At 47.2% G+C, this 21,648-nt stretch overlaps 2 protein-coding genes across 3 annotated transcripts; one reads left to right on the forward strand and one right to left on the reverse strand.

The window, feature by feature from the left end:
• The first annotated feature begins 1,395 nt into the window (after positions 1-1,395).
• Positions 1,396-4,511, forward strand: CST11 (cystatin 11). 2 transcript variants are annotated; one of them, XM_023191873.2, is made up of 3 exons: positions 1,396-1,688; positions 2,350-2,454; positions 4,325-4,510. In XM_023191873.2, exons 1-3 carry the CDS (start codon positions 1,461-1,463, stop codon positions 4,406-4,408), a joined length of 417 nt encoding a protein of 138 aa, XP_023047641.1. In that variant the 5' UTR covers positions 1,396-1,460; the 3' UTR covers positions 4,409-4,510. The 2 variants fall into 2 exon arrangements, with proteins under 2 accessions (XP_023047641.1, XP_023047642.1); XM_023191874.2 differs by lacking the exon at positions 2,350-2,454 and having other exon boundaries at positions 4,325-4,511.
• A 6,127-nt stretch (positions 4,512-10,638) lies between these two features.
• CSTL1 (cystatin like 1) lies at positions 10,639-15,961 on the reverse strand. The gene is made up of 4 exons (XM_023191877.1): positions 15,794-15,961; positions 15,127-15,463; positions 11,523-11,633; positions 10,639-10,799 (listed from the first exon to the last, which is right to left on the reverse strand). The coding sequence occupies exons 2-4, from the start codon at positions 15,343-15,345 to the stop codon at positions 10,716-10,718; spliced, it is 414 nt and encodes a 137-aa protein (XP_023047645.1). The 5' UTR covers positions 15,346-15,463; positions 15,794-15,961; the 3' UTR covers positions 10,639-10,715.
• Between the last annotated feature and the right edge of the window lie 5,687 nt (positions 15,962-21,648).

Genomic DNA, 21,648 nt, shown 5'->3' on the forward strand with positions numbered 1-21,648 from the left:
TGTGTATATGTAAGTGTGTGTGTCTCTGTGTGCTGTGCGTCTGTGTGTTTCAATGTGAGTGTCGGCATGTATGTGTAGGTGTGTGAGTGTTGTGTGTCAGTGTGTTTCAGCGTGTGTGGTTGTGTACATGTAGGTGCATGTGTCTCTGTGTGTTGTGTGTCTGTGTGTTTCAGTGTGTATGTGTGCGTGTGTGGGGGTGTGTGTGGTGTGCGTGTTTCAGTGGGAGTGTGGGTATGTGTAGGTGTGTGTGTCTGTGTATTTCCGTGTGAGTGTGGATAGGTATGTGTCTGTGTGTGTTGTGTGTCTGTCTTTCAGTGTGTGAGTGTGACTGTGTGTGTGTGTTGTGTGTCTATGTGTTCGGGTGTGAGTGTGACTGTGTGTGTAGGTATGTGTGTGTTGTGTGTTTGTGTGTTCGGGTGTGAGTGTGGCTATGCGGCAAGTGTGTCTGTGAGGGAAGGTTGAGCAGGGGTGTCAGGAAAGAGGCCCTGGCTTCCTGGTTCCCTGGAGGCAGATGAGGAAGCCTCGAAACAGGCCTTGGCTGCGCCCAAGGCTCCTCCCCTGGGTTTCCACACAGGAGCCATCACTGCACATTTGTATATCCCATCTTCCCAAATGACACCATAACAGGCCTTCTAGGAACCGAGCGCAACAGCACCAAGCCTGCATTCTGTGTGCCGTGAGACACAAGCTCCAGCCTCCACCCATCAGTGGCTTCTTCCTTCCCTAACTGGCCGTCAAGCCTGGGGACTCCCATCGGGTCCCCAGGATGAGGCCTTTAGGAAACCAGAATGTCCAAGCAGAAAGCTCCCCATGCCTCACCCCTGAAGCTTCCTCGCCGCTTCCTTCTCCTCCAAAATCTCCAAGTCCAGCGGAGGCCACTCCAGGACTTGGCGGCACTGGGGAATCATCGGTGTCAGGGTTGACTCTCCCTCACTTCACACTTCTCTGCAGGGTGCCTCTGCTCCTTCGTCCTGTAAGGGAGGGGATTTCCCAGAACTGGTCTCCAGGTGCGGGGAGAGTGACTTCCGGTGCAGGCAGCCGCTCCCCACAGTGTCCATCCCCCACTGCTCACCTCTGCATGCTCCAGTCCTGGCCTCCAGTCTCCCTGTGTCTCCAGCAGTTACCATCCTCCAGGATTCCCAGCGGCCCTGGCCTGGCTCCCACCAAGACAATGCTGGGTCCACAGAAGCCTGTGTGTTGCTGAGGGAGCAGCCCCTCAAAGAGAAAATGTGTGTGTTAGCATGTGTGTGGCATGAACTTATGCAAAAACCATTGCACAGTCTCTTGCTGCTCTCACCTCGAGTTCAGCTGCTGATGAAGGGGGAGGAGGAGGAGAGGAGAGCTGTGGGTGTCCACCACCAGCTGCTCTTAAATCCTGCCAGGGCAGGTAGGGTCAGTGTGATTCAACTTGTCCCTGAGGGGTGCAGAGAGGACTCTTCCTGTTCCTTTGCAGCTGAAGGATGATGGCTGAGCCCTGGCAGGCCCTAAGGCTCCTGCTGGCCATTTTATTGACTCTGATGGCCCTCACCTACCAAGCAAGGAAGAAAACCTTTCTAAGTGTCCATGATGTGACGGCAATAGAAAACTATGCGAAGGACAGCTTGCAATGGATCACCGACCAGTACAACAAGGAAAGTGATGACAAGTACCTCTTCAGGATCTTCCGAGTCCTGAAAGTCCAGAAGCGGGTGAGTCTACGACTTCCCGCCTCTCCCCAGGCCTGATACACCCACATCGGGCGGCCACTGGTGTCAGGAATAGTCCCACTCAAGGGAAATTCAACCTTGCTTAGTTTGAAGTGAGCACTTTAAGAGAAGCATAAATTCACTAGGGTGAATGAAGTTACGGCACTTAAACGAAAACCAGGCCAGGGATCCTCAGCACATTACATCCCAAAGGCCAAATCTGCCTGCCGCCCACCTTTGTAAGTTGCGTTCTTGTGACTCAGCTATGCGCGTGAGTGTGCTTTGTCTGCCACTGCTTGCTGCTGCCAGACTCACGCTGAACTGAGTAGTTACAGAGACCACATGGCCAAGAAAACCTACGATGTTTACTATGTAGTCCTTTACAGACCCCTATCCAGAACCACTAGCGTCACTGTCACTTGTGTTATCCAAGGGATAGATTTGCCCAAGGGGAAGGATCATGTTTCTGATGGTTTCTGGTTAATTCTCTTTGAATGACAAAAACAATCATAAGTCAAACAGAAAGAGGAGAGAGGAGCCCACTAACCCGCCCAGGACCAGGTCCTTGCCCTTGGAATGCAGGGTAGCGGAGCTCTCAGGCACAGAAACCACAGACAGGGGAGAAGGAGACACGCTGTACCTCCCCACCACCTGCCGCCCACAGATCACTGACCACCTGGAGTATCACCTGAACGTGGAAATGCAGCGAACCACCTGCCAAAAGCCAGAGACCACGAACTGTGTCCCCCAGGAAGGGGAACTTCACAAGGTATTGGGTAAAAGCACTTTAACTTAGACAGAAGTCCTTTCCACTGAGGTTTTTCTGTGGCCTTAGAATGAGTTGGGAAGAATTAATTGGAATTTACTCAAGCTGGGATGCTGCTCCTTTGTTGCTGGAAGGAGTGTGAGGAGGCTGAACGTATCCAGAGAGAGGAGTTGAGGTGGCCAAGCTGCAGGGGCACACTCTGGGGTGAGGGAAGCAGACAATTCTTAATATTTGAGCAGCCTGTGGGAGGGACCTGGCAGGTGCGCTGACTGAGTACCTCAGTGTCAACATGACAAGGCTGTGCAAGCGCTGGGCCGCGCAAGTGCTGGGCTGCTGTCCTCTCTCATTTCATCCAGCTGTGTTCATCCAGGGGGAGAAGGAGGGGAGGAATCAAGTTCGGAAGTGATTTGACTGGGTGAGGGGCACAAACTTGCATGCGTGTGCTCTGCTGGGAAGCCACCACCCCGAAGGCAGCTCCAGCTCCAAAAGGCCTTCTTCCCACACGGCACTGGCCCGTCTGTGGGACAGTAAGCAGATCCCGACCCACACCACCAGCACCACAGTGTGCGTGGGCAGAGTGAACCCTGCATACAAAGCGGCCTTGAAGGTTGCCAATCCTATGCGCCCTGCAAATCTCTTGACTTTATCCAAACAAATGAAAACGAGGCTGCCTGGATGTCCCGCTCTGCCTGGCATGGCCCTGATCTATGCCTAACTTCTCAGTGCAATCATTCATAGCATCCCCTGTTGCTTACAAATGTCTCCTGGTTAGGTTCATAAATTATATGATCAGCCTAGTTATAATGGCCTGGGTGTCCTCAACACAGAAATGTGACCCTCCCTGAGCTCCCTCTGCACTTTTTACATGTTTTTTAGTTCTTCAAGATCTAACAAGGTAGACTTTTTGTTTTTTTCCTGAAGAAGATTGTGAAATCTGCAAAAAGAGTAATTAAAGATAACAGTAAAGTAAAATGAAAGACAATTTTTGACTCGAGAGATTGAATTAGTGGAGTGGGTATTCTGAATGTTATTTTAAGAGAAAAGTAAACACTAAAGCCTAGCACCCCTACCCCAGGCTTTCAAATGAAGAGCAACAAAACAAAATTATGCTAAGAAATTATAATTAATAATATGCATAATATGTTTAAAGTATTATTTTTATTATGGAAAAAGGAAGCAAAACAGAGAAGATAAATTTGGGAGAAAATAGGGATAAGTGAGGAGACAGATGATGCAATGGACAGATGGATGAAGAAATGAAGCAAGGCTGCATGCACGGAGAGAGAGGAAGCAAAATCAGGAAGTAAAGATGGATGGGTGGATGGAAGGAGGGATAAATGGAAGAATGAATGGAGATGGATGATGGGTAAATGGAAGGATGGATGGATGGCTGGGTCGATGAGTGGACAGATGGGTAAACGGATGGATGGGGGAGATGGGTGGAAGGATAAATGGATGGACAAATGGATGGATGGACATATGGGTAGATGAATGGAGGAATAAATAGATGGTTGGAAGAATGGGTGGATGAATAAATGGAGTCAAGAGAGGACGAGTAAGGGAAGAAGTGAGTTTTAAAAAGTGAGTAAAAATGAAGAGGGAGAAAAGAATCAGCAGTACCCATGGTGAATATGGGCTGCTCAGACACTTTATTTCTAAATATCTCATTTGATATTTATTATGATTTCAGTTGCTTGATAGTAACATTGCTGGGATCATTCCAGAAAATGCCCTTCTGCTTGTGGTCAGATAGGATTGTAGGGGTGGAGCGGTGGTGGCCTTTTCTTCATTTTCATGTCTTATATCCTCTTCCTTCTCCTTTTAAATTTCACCTTGTATCTTCTAAAATACTGCTTTTGTTTTTTTGTTTTAGCAAGTCAACTGCTTCTTCTCGGTGTTTGCTATACCCTGGTTTGAACAGTACAAAATTTTGAACAAAACCTGCAGCAGTGACTAGGTGTCCTGGAACATACACCTGTGGCTACTGCATGCGAGAGAATCCTGCAATGAGCAATAATCCTTAAAATAGGCAATAAATGTTTGTCAACATATTCTCTTAAGATTGTGAGTCCACTTTTTTTATTTTTCCTTTTAACCAAATTCTTCAGCTCATAGTAATAATCTGAAACTCTGCTGGGCCAGGGCAGTTTGGGGGTCCAAATGAGGTGATCTACATTATTCCTGACCTTATCGCCTACGCCTTCATGGTAGCAGAACTTCAATTTCATTATCACATCAGGCAAGATTTTAAGATTCTTTAGATTTTAAAATAGTATGGAGAAAATGAGAAGCAGAATAAGGAGAGGGAAGAAGCTCAAAGCAACTGAACAGTCAAGAGATATTTGCAAATATGGCCTATGATGGCACCTCTGAGGGGCCCAGTGAAGATCACCCTCTCTCCTTGCCTGAAACGTGAAATAAGAAGAAATCACACAAAGAACTAAGAAAGACAAGGCCTTTGCTACTGATACGATAACCAGGTTGAGAGATGTGCCTTACTTTTGCAGGCAAGTGCACTTTCTAATTGCAAACTCCAGAATTAGACTTCTGCCCCTTTGCACGAGCAACACTGGACCAAACTAGGTCTGTCTATGAACAAATTCCTCTCCTGGAGGAACAAAGGGAAATATGTGCTCCCCATGTGAAGGAAGTGGACCTGGTGACAACGCCCAGTTCATTCTTCCCAAACAGACCTGTCAGATTAATCCCACCAGGAGAAGAAGTCCCAAGGACAGGGAGAAGCCAGGAGTACTCTGTTCAAGGGGCTTTCTTTCCACAGAGGGCACAGCAGCCACGGGAGGAAGCATCCCCCAACTCCATAGCCTGATTCAAGATCTCAGATGATGTCGCCAGGCTCACCCCACTCCACTTTCTCCTCCATGTGGTCGCAGGGAGGCTGCCAGCAACTCAATGGGTTAGGTGTGTCCTCCTTCATGTCCAGTAAGAAAGAGAGGAAGATCTTGTTCCCAAGAGCTCAAGCAAAAGCCCTAGGTTTAATACCACAGGCGAGATCTAGGGACAGCATAGCGTGCGTGCACGCGCGCTCACACACACACACACACAAACACACAAACACACATGGCATTCATCTCCTTGCGGGGAGAGGGAGTTGGGGTATTTATCCAACAGTTCAGTTCCCGTCAGTATTGGCTCTTGGAGGGGCATGAATTCCCTAGTACCTCTGGCCTGCGGCAACTCCAGGGCAGAGTAAGCAGCAGAGACAGTGCACAGATAAAGGGGCACAGGGTCTGGCATCCGGAAGTCGAGCTGATACACGCAGAAAGTGAGAGATTTGAGAGATTATAGACAGAGCGCCGACAGGAGAGCTCTTGCACGTGTGAACTGTCAGCTGAGATGCACGTCAGTAACACCAAGTCTCACCAAGATGGGGTTGGCTTTGAAAGAACAAAACATTTTTTTGGCTTTCACTCTCACTATTGAAGTGCTGGAATGCCCAGGACCCCGTTTCAGTGGGGAGCCCAGGTGGGGTTTCCCTCCACTAGCTGCCTGGGATGATGCTAACCTACAATGTCTTCATCTTTAACTGGGAACAACAGCACCTACTCCTTGAGGCAGTTGCAAAGATTGATGATGATAATGCATATACATTGCTTAACACAGTGCCTACCACGAAGCAGACATTCAAATACATATTAACCATTAGTAGGAACGCTGGCAGTGGCAGTGGTAGTAATTTAATACTAGTCAACATTCAACACTTTTCTGACATTTTTGGCTATGGTGTCCCCAAAGCAGGCACTATTATTCCTGGGGAGATTAAAAAGAGAAGGTGGAACATTTGTGCCCATTAATCTCTTGGATTTCTCAGCCAATGTTGTGGGGCTTTCTTTGAAGTTTTTTAAAAAATTAGTGTATATTTCCAGGAAGTTACAAAGGTAGTACAGAGAAGTCCCCTGTGTCCTTCTTGTAGTTTCCCCTAATGGTTATCTCTTATCACATCATAGAAAACTATCACAATTAGGAAGCCATCATTGGTACTGTGTGTGTGCCCTTGAGTCACATGTGTACATTTGTGTAACCAGCACCACACTCAAGACACGGCACTGCTCCATCACCAGAGAGCTCTGCTGTGCCGCCTCCCTGTACTCAGCCAGGGCCTGGGTGCCCACTCCTGTCTCGATGCTGGCTCAGGCCCACCCTTCCTGTTTGCCAGTTATGAAAGCAAGGTGGGCAGGGGGTGGTGGTGGGAGAGTTCACTTTAAAAAATTCAAAATAATGCCACAAAGCTTGGTAAAACATTATAAAAAGAATAGAGTGTCCATACGAAATTGTATTTAAAGAGTTAGAAATACACATTGGGTACAGCGTGCATGGCTTAGGTGAGAGGTATGCCAAAATCTCAGAAATCACCACGAAAGAAGTTATCCATGTAACCAAACAGCATCTGTTCCCCAAAAACCTATTGAAATAAAATAATAAATAATAACAATAACAATAATAAGAGATGACTAAAGTTGGAAAGCAAAACAAAAAAGATAGAAATAGTACAATTAGACCATATAAATAAAAGGTGTTAAAAAAGTAAGAACTTAAAGACTGAACAAAATTTAAATTGATAAGTAAGTAACATTAGAAAAACAAATTAGGTAAAAAACAAAAAATGTTTAAAAGTCTTGAGCAAAAAATAGCTAAAGGCTAAACATAAGCACATCCTATTACCCACTAACTCTTAGGTATATATCCAATAGAAACACATGCATGTGACCAGGCACGGTGACTCACGCCTGTAATCCCAGAACTTTGGGAGGCCGAGGTGGGTGGATTGCCTGAGGTCAGGTGTTCAAGACCAGCCTGGCCAACATGGTGAAACCCCATCTCTACTAAAAATACAAAAAAAAAAAATTAGCTGGGCATGGCAGCAGGCACCTGTAATCCTAGCTACTTGGGAGGCTGAGGCAGGAGAATCGCTTGAACCCAGGAGGCAGAGGTTGCAGTGAGCCAAGATCGTGCCACTGCACTCCAGCCTGGGCAACAAGAGCTAAACTCTGTCTCACAAAAAAAAAAAAAAAAAAAAGAGAGAAAAGAAAAGAGGCACATATAATGTATCTAGCATTAGACAGGTACATGCATGCTTGTTAATAGCTATTGTTCTTAGAAGCTGAAAATGACCCAGAAGTACATTATCAGTACAATAAATTGTGGCATATTCACACAATGGAATTCTATACAATAATAAAAGTGAACTGTAACTACACAAGACAACACAGATGTATTGAATTCAAGAAGCCAGAAACAAAAGAATATACATTGTATGACTCCGTTTCTAAAAATACAACCAATAAGCTGTGTTAAGCTAGGATGTTAGAATCTGGACAGAGGCTGCCTTTGGAGGCTCTTCATCTATAAAGTGGAGGAAAAGTTGCCATTTCATAGGGTGGTCATGATGATCAAATGGGACAATGTGGGCAGCAGACCAGTGTTGGTCACCTAGTCAGCCCTCAATTAGCTTAGATTTGCAGGACTGGGTGCTTTCTGGCCTTTTTGTTTTTGTGATGTTTGTGGGGAGGTTGTTTTTGCACAGGAATTTCACCTCCTTTAATTCTCTTCCTCTGTCCTCTCTTCTCCCTCAGGTCTTGCTGTCAAGTTTGAGGTTCTTGCTCTGTGTTTATTCTTTCTCTTTAGCAATACTCCCTCAAGTTGCCATTATGACCGGCTGGTGGCACTGGTGCCTGGGAAGAGGCTGAATGGTCAAGTGGTACAATAGGCACACTGTCAGCCATTGTCTGTGGCTGTGAGACCATTTCTGGTCTAACATGCACCTTCTCTAATCAACTGTCAGCCAGACAAGGGGAGAAAACACAGGTCTTGTTTTAGCAGCCACAAGAATATGGGAGGCTCAATGACTCAGTGTGCAGAAGAGTTTGCACGGCCCGCCTGAACTGCTGTCTTTAGAAAGGTTGCTTGCAGGCTGGGCGCGGTGGCTCATACCTGTAATCCTAGCACATTGGGAGCCCGAGGCAGGCAGATCACAATGTCAGGAGATCAAGACCATCCTGGCCAACATGGTGAAACCCTGTCTCTACTAAAAATACAAAAAAATTAGCTGGGAGTGGCAGCATGCACCTGTAGTCCCAGCTACTAGGGAGGCTGAGCCAGGAGAATTGCTGGAACCTGGGAGGCAGAAACTGCAGTGAGCCAAGATCATGCCACTGCACTCCAGCCTGGCAGCAGAGAGACTCCATAAAGAAAAAAAAAAAAAAAAAAAAAAAAAAAAAAAAAAGGAAAGAAAGAAAGAAGGAAGGAAGGAAGGAAGGAAGGAAGGAAGGAAGGAAGGAAGGAAGGAAGGAAGGAAGGAAGGCTGCTTATAAGGCTGGCCTTGGCTGGAGTTTGAGAATTTGGAGGGTCAACAGTTCGATGGAAAACTTTTCCTACAAGATAAGAGGGCCTCAGTGTGTCTACACTCTCTGTATAGCAGTGAGGTTGATGTTGAACCCCTGCTCTCCTCTAGGAGTCTGGAATTTCGGCATGTGCCAGGCAGAGGCTGCCTTCATGACCAGCCCCCAATAAAAACCCTGGCTGCTGTGTTTTAAGGAACTTCCTTGTGACACATACTGTCACAGCTCACTTCCGGGGGAATTGAGCGTGCTCTGTGTAATGGCACTGGGAGAGGACTCCAGAAGCTCCCGCCTGGTTTTCTCCGGACCTTTTGCTTTTGCTGGTTTCGCCCTGTGTCCCATTGTTGTCATATCACAGCTGTGAGAATGACACTAGGATGAGTCCTGTGAGTCCTCTAGTGAGTCACTCAATATGACTTTGGTCTTGGGAATCTCAGACACACTCACAAAACTGTGTGTGAGTCACAGTGTCGTGTGTGTGCTGGGAAGAAATAGGGCTCCCTACACTAGGGTCAGAACTCAGGGACATGCTACATTCCAAAAAGCCATAGAGAGGTGGGGTGGTGTAGAAAGAATGGTGAGGTTTCAGGCCGGGCATGGTGGCTCATGCCTGTAATCCCAGCACTTTGGAAGGCAGAGGTGGATGGATCACGAGGTCAGGAGATCAAGACCATCCTGGCTAACACGGTGAAACCCCGTCTCTACTAAAAAATACAAAAAACTAGCCGGGCGAGATGGCAGGCACCTGTAGTCCCAGCTACTCGGGAGGCTGAGGCAGGAGAATGGCGTGAACCCAGGAGGTGCAGCTTGCAGTGAGCAGAGATCACACCACTGCACTCCAGCCTGGGCGACAGAGGGAGACTCCGTCTCTTTGAAAAAGGAAGAATGATGAGGTTTCCCCAATAATTATGAACATTCTGTTCTAATTACACAAGCTGGGTGGGCTCAGTGGCTCACGCCTGTAATCCCAACACTTTGGGAGACTGAGGCAGGAGGATCACTTGAGCCCAGAGGTTCATGACCAGCCTAGGCAACAAAGGGAGATATTGTCTCTACAAAAATAAGTGTTTTAAAAAGTTAGCTGGATGGCCAGGCGTGGTGGCTCATGCCTGTAATCCCAGCACTTTGAGAGGCTGAGGCGGGCAGATCACAAGATCAGGAGACAGAGACCATGCTGGCTAACACAGTGAAACCCTATCTCTACTAAAACCACAAACAATTAGCCAAGCATGGCGATGGGCACCTGTAGTCCCAGCTACTTGGGAGACAGGCAGGAGAATGGCGTCAACCCAGGAGGCGGAGGTTGCGGTGAGCCGAGATCGCGCCACTGCACTCCAGCCTGGGCAACAGAGCGAGACTCCATCTCAAAAAAAAAAAAAATTAGCTGGACATAGCGGTGTGCTACTGTAGTCTCAGCTACTTGGGAGGCTAAGGTGAAAGGATCACTTGAGCCCGGGGAAGTCAAGGCTTTAGTGAATTGTGATTGTGCCACTTCTCTCCAGCCTGGACAACAGAGCAAGACTGTGTCTCAAAAAAAAAAAAAAAGAAAGAAAGAAAAGATTGTACCAACCCCTGAAGACCACTGAAAGTGTGTGTGACTGAGTGTACATGTGTTTGACATGTATGAGTGAGTGGGTGGGAGGGTGGATGAGTGTGTGAGGCTGTTAAAGTGGGTGTGCCTGTATGTGAGTGGTGAGAATGTGAGGGTCTCATGAGTGTGTGCGTTGTGTATGGGGGTTGTGAAGGTGTGTGCACGTGTGTGTGCGTGTACAATCATGTGTGCGTGCATGTGTGTGTGTGCATGTGTAATGAGACCCCAATGAGGGAGACATGATCCTTCACAGTTTAATAACAGCCAGTGCACAACTCAATCGTCTGAGCCCTCATCCAAGGTTTCTGCTCACATGCTCAGGCCTCCAAACAGGAATTGTTCCAGAGCTGGAAATAGTTTATCCAGGGCACGGTGTATATCAAAGACTTGCAAATTAAACTCTGCGGAAGAAGAAAGAAAACAGACTTTGGGGGAAGTATTTTTCAAAGGCGAGCAACAGGCACCTGTTCCCCAGGTCTGTCCCTGTGGCTGCTCATGAACCCCATCGGCAGAGAGGGGAGCTGCCCACAGAGTCAAGGGTAGAAACAGAAAGGAGGGCCGGTCTGCAACAGGAATGTCACCCTGTCTTCCCCCTACCCAGCCACTTGGGACCCACAGCAGGTGCAGCTGGAGCCTGCGGCCTGGCAGGACCCTATGATATGGACCAGGCAGGCCAACAAGGAGCAATAGCGTCGTCCCCTCCTCCTGCACCTCCTTAGGCATGGGGGGAGCCACTTGTATCTGCCAGCTTTCAAGGGGTGCCACTGACAGACCAGGAAAAATAGGAGGGAACAAGGGGGAAATTGGGCAATGCTTAGAGACCTGCAGAGGGAGAGAGAAGACAGAAGAAGGACCCCAAGGAGAGGGAAACACTACTTTCACACAGAGGGTCTGAGAAGCGGGCCAGGATGGAGAAGGGTCCAGGCGACTAGAGGCCTGGATGCAGGGCTGTACCAGCCCAAATATAAAACCTCCCTCCTTCCCCCTTAGGAGGTGCCAGGCAGCTCCAGGGCTGGGCTCCAGCTGGCCCCAATCCACATAAGTGGAAAAACTGCCAACTTCTTGCTGTTGCTTTTTAAAATGTTCACTTCACGAGTCCCTTTGGGATGACTCCTACTACACACCTTTCTCAGCTTCTTGCTTTGCAGGGGACAGGAAGAATTGCTCGTGTCATTCCTCTTGCATTTGGTCCGGCCAATCTTCACGGTGACTATATACTCCACTCCTGTTGTCAGCTGCAGGGAATCAGTTGTGCTGTTAGTGTGGACTCCAAGCATCCAGTGGCTGAACCTTTCCTGGAGAAGCTAGGACTGAGAGTAAAGCCCCCAGAGCCATAGTCCTTGTTCCCAGAGCTTACCCACCAAAAGCAGGGCTCCCTTCTCCCTACTTCTGGCTGGAGGGAGGGCAATGGCAGCCAGAGCTGCCATTGGTCATAGGTTGGTTTGCTACAGCAGCCACAGAAAGCGTCTCACCTGCCTCCTTTCCATCCTCAGGACAGAAGAGGTAACATCAAGCTGGGTTGCCTGGCCACCACAGGCCACTCCCAGGCTGGCTCATGTGGCCTTCATAATGTAACAGAGTCATAATGTAACAGAGGCAGCTTCTTGTCCCCACCCTCCCAGTCCCTTCTGCCACTTCCTGTCTCCCTACTATCCTTCCTGACCAACCTAGCGGAAGGCAGCTTAGCAATACAGTTAAAAACAGTTTTGAAATCAAATTGATTTGGGGCACGCTTTTCCATTTACTGACTGACCTTGAGCAAGCTACTTGGCATCCCCAGCTTTTTCACTTACGAAGTACAAATCACATTTGTGCCTGCTCATGGAGTTGTTATGTGGGCTAAATGGAAGCATGCATTTCCCTTAATGTATAAAATACATTTTAAATATTTTCATAATTATAAATTATTAGATGTTTTAGCAAAGTGTCTGCAGCATTACTTTGAAGCAGATTCGGTGTTAGGAGAGTGACAGAACACAAAATCTGGCTTTATCCCCTGCAGACTCTGTCACCATGGGGGAGTCCCTCCATTTTCCTGAGCCTCAGTTTCCTCATCTAGGAAACAAGGAGAATAATGCCAGTTTCCTATTAGCGTGTACAGAAATGAAGGAAGGAGGCGTGGTGGGTACATGAGCCACGGAGAACGCACGCCAGGGATTTCCCCATGGCTCTTTCACTTGTGATCAAGTGTGAGGCCGTGAACCCTACAGGGGTTGGAGCCTGGAAAAGCTCTTGTGGGCAGGGAGGTCCTATGCCCAGCAGGGAGACTCTAACAGAGAGCTTGGGGGTTACAGTTCCCTGTCCGGTTCTGAGCTGGATTCCCTGAGTAGACGTGTGGATTAGTAGATCTTCACCAGTGCAGGAGGAAGCTCTGGGAGGCTCCCTGCTGCCTTGCCTTGTCACTGTTGGTCAAGCCCATCGAGAGGGCTTGGTTGTCTCTGGGGTGGTGACTGACGCAGAGAGTGCCCACACTGCTCCTGGGAGGAAGACACCCTTAGCAAATACTGGGACAGGGCAGCAGGGGGGCTAGGCCTGAGGGCAGTACCAGGCTCCCAGCACCCAAGCATGCAAGGGCCATCCACGCATGGGCATTTGCAGGGCTGTACCAGGCATGGTCACACTGACTTTCAGCACGCTCGGAATGTAAGAAAAAACTAAACCACCAGTCATCACTGTAACTGACGTTCCAGTGTGCAAAGAGTTATTGATTATTAGACTTATTTGTTTGATAATGACAGGAGTAGTAGTAATAACGGCAAAGATTTTTACAAGTGCTATTAGATGTTGGCACTATTCTGAGCCACTTTGCAGGTGAAGAAACTGAGGCCTGGAGAGTCTGGATGTCACTTGACCAAGAGCCTCAATCAGAAGGAGCTGGGCATGAAGCCCCAGAGGCACCTGACAGCCCTCCATGCCTGCCCTTGTCCCCTCTGTGAGGTGTAAGGACAGACACAATCATTGTCTGGGTGTGGGGGTGCCCAGAGGCCCATGCCAAGATCCACCCAGATACCAGGAGGCACGCCTGCTCTGTCTCCTTATCAATATGAATGACATCAAATGCTCATCATTATTCTTTAACAGCTAACTTAATGGTAATTGATTGATTTCACAAGACAAGCCTCCTTGGGGTGTCAACCAATCGAGGAAGAACCAAGAACCAAATGGACAACATCGCCATCTTGTGGTAGTAGTGCCTTACTGAGCTAGTCCGTGGGACAGTCTGCACTGGGATAAGCATTTGACCTACACTGACTGGTCCTGCCCACCCTGCCCTCCTGCCTTGTGGGTTCTCTCAGTTCCAGCTGCCTTACTCTCTGGCCAAAGAGCTTTCCCGTAGCCAGTTGTGTTTTCCCAAATCCAGCTAATTGAACTAGGATATAGTATTGTTGCTGCCCCAACTTCTAGTCGGCCCTCTGTACTTACACGCTCTACATCTATGGATGCAAACAACTGTGCATCAAAATATTCAGGAAAAAAAAATGTATGGTTGCCTCTATACTGAACATTTTTGTCTTGTAATTATTCGCTAAACAGTACAGTATAATAATTATCTACATAGCATTTACACTGCACCAATTATTATAATTAATCTAGAAATGATTTACCGTATGTGGGAAGATATGCATAGGTTATGTGGAAATGCTATTCCATTTTACACAAGAGACCTGAGAATCCGTGGATGTGGGCATCCTGAGGGGTCCTGGAACCAATTCCTCATGGACACCAAGGGTGACTCTATAATTTATTATCTGACCCTGAGGAAATGTTGGACCAATAAAAATGGTTCCCAAACAACTCTTCTTTCTTCTATTATCCTTCAATTAATATATTTCAGAGAAATTTTATATGTAAAACAGAAGGTGAGGTGATCTGGCTGAACCCTACTTCTCACATCCCCTCCACTTCCAGAATAAACCCTCTGTGTAATTTGAAATTTGTATAACACAGAAAACCCAGTTTTGAATTTTACAACCCTGGACATTGAAAAAATATTGGGGGCTACAGGCCTACAGAGAATATTTGTATTTTGCAAAATGAGAACTTTAAATGGAGCAAAATCATCCTTGCTGTCACTCTGGCGGGGTCAAATATCAGAATGAAAGGCAATTCTTCCCAAGGAAAAAGAGTTGGCTGGGCGTGGTGGCTCATGCCTGTAACCCCAGCACTTTGGGAAGCCAAGGCGGGCAGATCACCTGAGGTCAGGAGTTCGAGATCAGCCTGGCTAACATGGTGAAACACTGTTTCTACTAAAAATACAAAAAATTAGCTAAGCGTGGTGGCGCACACCTGTAATCCCAGCTACTCGGGAGGCTGAGGCAGGACAATCGCTTGAACCTGGGAGGTGGAGGTTGCAGTGAGCCGAGATTATGCCATTGCACTCCAGCTTGGGCAACAAGAGCGAAACTCCATCTCAAAAAAAGAAAGAAAGAGAGAGAGAGAAAGGAAGGAAGGAAGGAAGAGTTTAATCCTGAGTGAACATTTTTGTTTCTAAGTGTAATGGAGTTAGAGTTCATGCCAGTCCTTAGAAAAGCATTTTCGAAGCATGGCTGAGGACATTCTGGGATCTGAACAACTCTACAATGGACCCACTACAAGTGAAAATGCTCCCCACTCGGGACCTCACGGAGAACCACTGCTCGGTTGTTTCGGGAGCCACCCCAGAATCCTCACATGTCTGAAAGGGCAAGAACAGGGCCCGCTGATGTCTGGGAAGAGCAAGGTACAAACCTGCATCTGACTTCGAATTAGCTTCTGAACTCGATATAAGTAGGTGTCGTTGCTGGCATTGTTGTAGGATTGAATGAAGAAGTTAAGCGTTGAATTCATGTTCTTCTTGCTCATGGGCTTCTCCTGGAAGCCCTCCCACCTTTGGAAGTGACCCAGCTTGGCCGACAGGACCAGGGCAATCAGCAGCAGCAGGGGGTTTCTCCAGCATCTGATCCCCATGTCTACAGCCTCGGAAACCTTCTTCCCAACTGCACCTTCCAGGGTGTGGTGGTGCCAGGCTCCCTTGTTCTCCCACGGTGACCCTCACCAACACAGGCTTTCCTGGGGGATGGCCTGCCTGCATTTAAAGAGATTCAAACTGAACCTTGTCACTCACTTTCCAGTCAGTTCATTTTCCACCCATTTACACCACCCATTCAGTTCTTTGGTGATCCAGGCAAGCAAAATTTTTTAAACAGCTGCCAAGGTGTGCAAGCCCCTCTCCCTGCCTTCACAGGTCTCAGGGAAGAAAGCCCCCAGAACAGCCCCTCCAGTGCTCTGCAATAGGATCTAGGTCATAGAGAAGCATCACTTACGGGAAGGGAAGAGGCGTTATGGAGAAGGTAATATCTGAACTGAGATATAAGGAAGCAGTCATATGGAGCAAGAGGTGGTACATTCTTCTTACCTACCTTGGGCTCCAACTGTCTTACCAAGCCACCACCTGTTCCCTGTGCTTCCTTTAGAGACACGTTCTCCTTGCTCACCTGGCACCCACCCACCACAGATTTCTGCCTGCGGGATCCCCCTGTACCTGCAGGCCCTGCCTTGGCTTTTGCTACCTTGTTGTGACCCTAGGGGAGCTTTGTGAGGTAATTGCAGCCTCCCTATGAGGGAGGAATAAGCTGTGAGCCCCATTTAGAAATTATCCTGCAGACCCCTGAAGATTAGGTGTCTCTTACCCCCAAAAGTCCATGAGTGCCCTATTTTAAAAACATTTACTGGCTGGGCACAGTGGCTCACGCCTGTAATCCCAGCACTTTGGGAGGCTGAGGTAGGTGAATCACCAGAGGTCATGAGTTCGAGACCAGCCTGGCCAACGTGGTAAAATCCCGTCTCTACTAAAAATACAAAATTAGCTTGGTGTGGTGGCGTGTACCTATAGTCCCAGTTACTCGGGAGGCTGAGGCAGGAGAATCGCTTGAACCCAGGAGGTGGAGGCTGAACTGAGCCAGATGGCTCTGCTGCAGTCCAACCTGGGTGACAGAGTGAGACTCTGTCTCAAAAAAAAAAAAAAAAAAAAAGAAAAAGAAAAAAAGAAAAAGAAAAAAGGAAAAACAAAAAGCAGCAGATAAAACACCCTAAATGGAATCCCACCAGAACAAAACATGAGTGGAATAGTTGATGAAATGTGAATAAAATCTGCAGATTAGTTAATAGTATTGCGTGAATATTGATATTCTAGTTTTCACCGTTGTACTGTGATTGTATAAGACGTTAAAATTTGGGGAAGTGGAATGAATGGTATATGAGAATGCTTTACGCTATTTTTGCAACCTTTGTTTAAGTCTGAAATTATTCCAAAATAAAGGTTAAAATGTCCAAAACGAAATAAAGCATTGTTCTGTGAAGAGTAGCGTGCTGAGGCGGGGGAAGCAGGAGCCTTAGGATCCAACTGTCCTGGCTCAGGTCCTTCGCTGGGGACTCTGGGAGACTTACCTCATCTCCCTGCGCTGGGTTTCTTCATCTGTAATATGAGAATGGGGAGAAAGACTCCTCTTGGATTGTGGTAGAGACTAACTGGATATAGGCAAAGAACCTGCTCCCAAGTCAGGTGTCGGGTGCATAAGAACATCTTCTTCGTGATTCTTCTGTGACTCTGAACCCACACTTAACCCTTGGCCTGGTCAGGTCCCTCCTGTCCCGGAAGCCAGGCCACCTTCCATCATGACAATGTTGCTAGCACCTGTCACAACATCCTCCCTTGGCCCCAGAGCCTGTCTCGAGAGGACTTGTCCAGCCGGTGGAGGTGATACGTTTGAAATTCCCTGAGCCTGGGCTGCCGAGGGCCACTTGCTGTAGAATAGATAATGAAGGATTCTGAGTAATCGGGGAGGCCACTCAGACCTGGGTCATCTCAGGACCCCCTGGACACCTGGAATACTCCTGTCAGACTGAGGCCCGTAGAGAGGAAAAATAACATTGGGTGGGCCGTATTAGAAATCCCATGGACGTGGGGCTCAAAGCATAAACAATAAATCTGCTTAAGAAACATGGGAGTTGGTTGTGTCTGTAAAGAGGAAAATGAGTCACTGGCAATTTTAATTGAAGTAAAGGAAAACATAGACCCTGGCTATGCTGCAGAAGGAGATGCAAGGGGCCTAACAGGTCACACTGGCATTCCTTAGCTTGTGGCAGTAGAACGCTGATCTCTGACTCTGTGGACATGGAAGCAGGAAAAAATATGATTCTGGTCAGGTGCATGTGTAAAGGGAGACAGGGAGCTCGGTTACAGCATGGAATAGGGGCAGAGCATAGTGGCTGACGCTTGGAGGCTGAGGCTGGAGGATTGCTTCAGCCCAGGAGTTCCAGACCAGCCTGGGCAACATGATGAAACCCTGTCTCTACAGAAAATACAAAAATTAGCCAGGCATGGTGGCACATACCTCTAGTCCCAGCTACTCGGGAAACTGAGGTGGGAGGATTGCCTGAGCCCAAGAGAAGTCGAGGCTGCAATGTGCTGAGATCGCACCAAGCACTCCAGCCTGAGTGACAAAACAAAGGGAAATAGAGGACTTAGTTGTCTGGTTACTGCCATGAAATAATGGAAAAGTAGGGGCCTGAGTATTTCCGTGGAACAAGAGTAAATTAGGAGTGCTGGCCATAACAAATAGGAGCCCTGTTCTTGCCAATAAAAGAAGGGAAAAATATGAGCTCTGGTTAGACAATGGAATAACAGGAAATGTGGGGTCTGCTCATGTCCGTGGAATGAGGGTTATAGGACAGAAGGATTGCAAAAGGGCATGAGAAACCTTCAGGTGATAGACATGTCTGTTGTATGAATTATAGTGATGATTCCACAGATGCATATATATGACAAATCTCATCAAATTGTACACTTTCAATATGTGCAATTTGGCCTGGTGCAGTGGCTCACACCTGTAATCCCAACACTTTGGGGAGACCAAGGTGGGCAGATCACATGAGGCCAGGAGTTCAAGATCTGCCTGGCCAACATGGTGAAGCCCCATCTCTACTAAAAAACACAAAAAATTAGCCGGGGAGCACACCTGTATAGTCTCAGCAACTCTGGAGGTGAGGTGAAAGGATCGCTTGAGCCTTGGAGGTCTAGAATGCAGTGAGCTGTGATTGTGCCACTGCACTCCAGCCTGTCCCACAGAGTAAGACCCCGTCTGAAAAGAAAGAAAGAGAAAGAAAGGAAGGAAGGAAGGAAGGAAGGAAGGAAGGAAGGAAGGAAGGAAGGAAGGAAGGAAGGAAGGAGAAAGAAAGAAAGAAAGAAAGAAAGAAAGAAAGAAAGAAAGAAAGAAAGAAAGAAAGAAAGAAAGAAAGAAAGAAAGAAGGAAAGAAGGAAAGAAGGAAAGAAGGAAAGAAAGAAAGGAAGGAAAGAAAGAAAAAAAGAAAGAAAAGAAAGAAAGAAAGAAAAGAAAAGAAAAGAAGGAACGAAGGAAGGAAGGAAGGAATCTTTCCCAGGAGTCCAGCAAACCAGGCCTCCATCTCATGAGCTGAACCTGGTAACAGGCCACTGCTGGACCAGGCATGATGGCAAGTGTGGGATTCCTGTTGGATCAACCCGTGGCTTGGTGCTGTGTGGATGAGATGGTGCGTGTCCCACAGGGGCCCTCTATGAGTTGCAGAACTTCCTGGTTCTCTCTGTTGACGACCAACCTCAGGATTTCTTTATCAGTCAAGCTCCTAGGAGAAGCAGGAAATAAACAAGAACATGGTGATGTGTTTTATCCCAGCAGGCTCTGCTTGCATGGGCTGAGGAAACTACAGACGGGGAGTTTCCTGGCTGTAGCTTTTCATCACTCCTTTACCAGTAGATATGGCATTGGTGCTGGGAAAGGGTCACACTGTGACACTCTCTCCATCAGCTTACATCTGCTATCTGAAATTTTCCCATCACTCTGGGGAAACAAATAATCCTCTGTAAACAACACGGCTGATCTCAGTTGGTTTCTTCTCTCCACTCCCTCTTTTCTGTTTTTTTGCATGTAGCAGTATTTGACAAGCTCTGCTTTTTCCCCTAAATAATCCTGTTCTAGGCTGGCTGCTGACCTGGATATAACCCAGGCAGAAAGCAAATCTATTTGCGACCCATCTGCTGCCGGGCACCCTCCAAACACGGCCCAGGAAGGAATGGTTAGCAGTCTGTGCCTGCTTGAGGACTCTCCCAGCCATGGCTGCAGGGCGGGGCCTGAGTATTTCCGTGGAACAAGAAGTTCTCCTTGGCTCCAGGGCAGCCGCAGGAGAACATGGCTGACCTTGGCTGGAAATGCCTTCCGATTCTAGGGAGCAGGCCAGCGGCAGGCGCACAGAATGTCAGCAAACAAGGCGGTGCTACAGATGGCTCCAAACTGGCATCGCTCCAAAGGTCCCAGGGTACATTTTCTCTTTCCAGACACAGAAACCTGAGAAATCACAAGGCTTAAAAAGTCAGAGCGTGTCACAAGAGGCCAAGGATGCCCAGGGTGGAGGGGCTTATGGGGAGGTCATCGTCCTCACCCAGCCTTTGGTCTCCTTTCTGCAGACATTTTCCACAACACGATATCTGTTTACCAGCTCTTAAATAGTCATCAGGTTCCATTTTGAAAGCAAAGAAAAAGCAGGTGGATTCTGTAGGCTGCGACAATCTTGCTTCCACCTTCTCCTGAGATCTTTCTGGTTTTCTGTAAGCAGATGCTCTTCCCACTGAAGTAATGAGCAGCAAAAGCAGAAGAGGGCCAAGAGTTTGTTGAAATCTGTAATTAAGACTTCAGGTTCAACTCTTTTGCCCATTTTTCTTTTTGGTTGTCTTCAATTGATTCGTAAGATTTCTTTATCCTTCTTGCAAATGTCATCCTCTGGGTTGTGGTTGTCTTTTCATTTTATTTATGGCATGTTGATGAAAAAATATTCTTAATCTTAATGGAAAGAATGTATTGATTTTTCTCTCATGGTTTGCATTTTTATGTCTTATTTAGGAAATCAAGGTCATAAAGCTACTTTTAAATAATTTTTTCTGAAATTTTTAAAGTTTAGCATTTCCCATTTATGTCCATAATCCATCCAGATATTTGTGCATGGTATGTTTACTAATGTTTTCTTCAGAATTTTTGTATCTATCTTCATGAGTTAAACTGGCCAATGATTGTTTTTTCTCATATTGTGCTTTCCTGGTTTGGGTTTCAAGGTTATACTGGCCTCATCCAATGAGTTCGGGAGCATGTCAGTCTGGGTCTCCACAGTCAGCACAGGCACACTTGCAGCAGGAGGGTTCAGAGGTTTCCATGCAGAGAATGGTGCAGGTGCACAGAAACCCCAGGGCACAGGGCAAGTGTCTGCAGCTAGCAGGAGCCATGCCAGCAACTCTAAGCCTGAAAGATGAGGTAAACAATCTAGAAAGAATTGGAGTGCCAGCTGGCCACCTTGTGGAGGGAGCAGGGGACAAACACCATAATCTCAGTCCCCTCTGTCCTCTACCTTATGCCTAGGCATCTTGTTGTCAAATACAAACAGAAGTTATAGGGCACAAGAGCCCTACTGATGGAGTCCACAGCAGCCTGTGTTGTGGAGCAGAGAGCAGCATGGAGAAAGTGCATTAGTCAGGGTTCTCCAGAGAAACACATAGATATGAAGATATTTATTATAAAGGATTGGCTTGTACAATTATGGAGGCCTCGAAGTCCACCATCTGCTGTTTGCAAGCTGGAAACCAAAGACAACCAAGGGTATAGTTTGAAGGCCTGAGAGCTAGAGAGCCACGGGTGTAGATTCCAACCCGAGTCTGAAGGCTTAATAACCAGGAGCGCTGAGGGCAGGAGAAGATTGATGTCACAGTCCAAAGAGCCAGGCACAGCTAATTCAACCATCTGCCACTCAGGCACTCAGTAGATTGGATTGGATGGTGTCACTCACATTGGAAGCCATTTGCTTTTACTCAGTCCACTGATTCAAATGCTGACCTTTTCCAGAAACATCCTCACAGACCCATTCAGAAATAACATTTAACAGATATTGGGCATTCTGTGGCCCAGTCAAGTTGGCACATAAAATTAACCATAACAGAGGGGTAGCAACTGGGGTTAGGGGGCAAACAGAAATTAGCCAGCACCAGACAATTTCCCTCTGTCTTAATTCTCTTGAAGAGCTGCTAGTTTTTACCTTTTTACCCATTCCTTTTAAGGATTGGGAAAGGGAGATTCTATGATCTGACTTCATTTCATTTCTTTGTCCAGATACTCTCCCAATGTGCAGCCGATTTTCGTCATTTGCAGAAGTTATCTTCTATAAAATCTCTGCAAACACAGAAGTAGTAAATGC

Source organism: Piliocolobus tephrosceles, chromosome 20, assembly GCF_002776525.5.
Source record: "Piliocolobus tephrosceles isolate RC106 chromosome 20, ASM277652v3, whole genome shotgun sequence".
Classification (NCBI taxonomy): Eukaryota; Metazoa; Chordata; class Mammalia; order Primates; family Cercopithecidae; genus Piliocolobus; species Piliocolobus tephrosceles.

Excerpts from the sequence above, each read along its gene's own strand:
- CST11 (XM_023191873.2), top strand. The coding sequence starts at position 1,461 with ATGATGGCTGAGCCCTGGCAGGCCCTAAGGCTCCTGCTGGCCATTTTA. Across the intron at positions 1,689-2,349 it reads TCCTGAAAGTCCAGAAGCGG|ATCACTGACCACCTGGAGTA; the intron begins GTGAGTCTACGA and ends TGCCGCCCACAG. Across the intron at positions 2,455-4,324 it reads AGGAAGGGGAACTTCACAAG|CAAGTCAACTGCTTCTTCTC; the intron begins GTATTGGGTAAA and ends TTTTTGTTTTAG.
- CSTL1 (XM_023191877.1), bottom strand. The coding sequence starts at position 15,345 with ATGGGGATCAGATGCTGGAGAAACCCCCTGCTGCTGCTGATTGCCCTG. Across the intron at positions 11,634-15,126 it reads TAATTCGAAGTCAGATGCAG|CTGACAACAGGAGTGGAGTA; the intron begins GTTTGTACCTTG and ends GATTCCCTGCAG. Across the intron at positions 10,800-11,522 it reads AAAGCAAGAAGCTGAGAAAG|AGTTTAATTTGCAAGTCTTT; the intron begins GTGTGTAGTAGG and ends CTTCTTCCGCAG.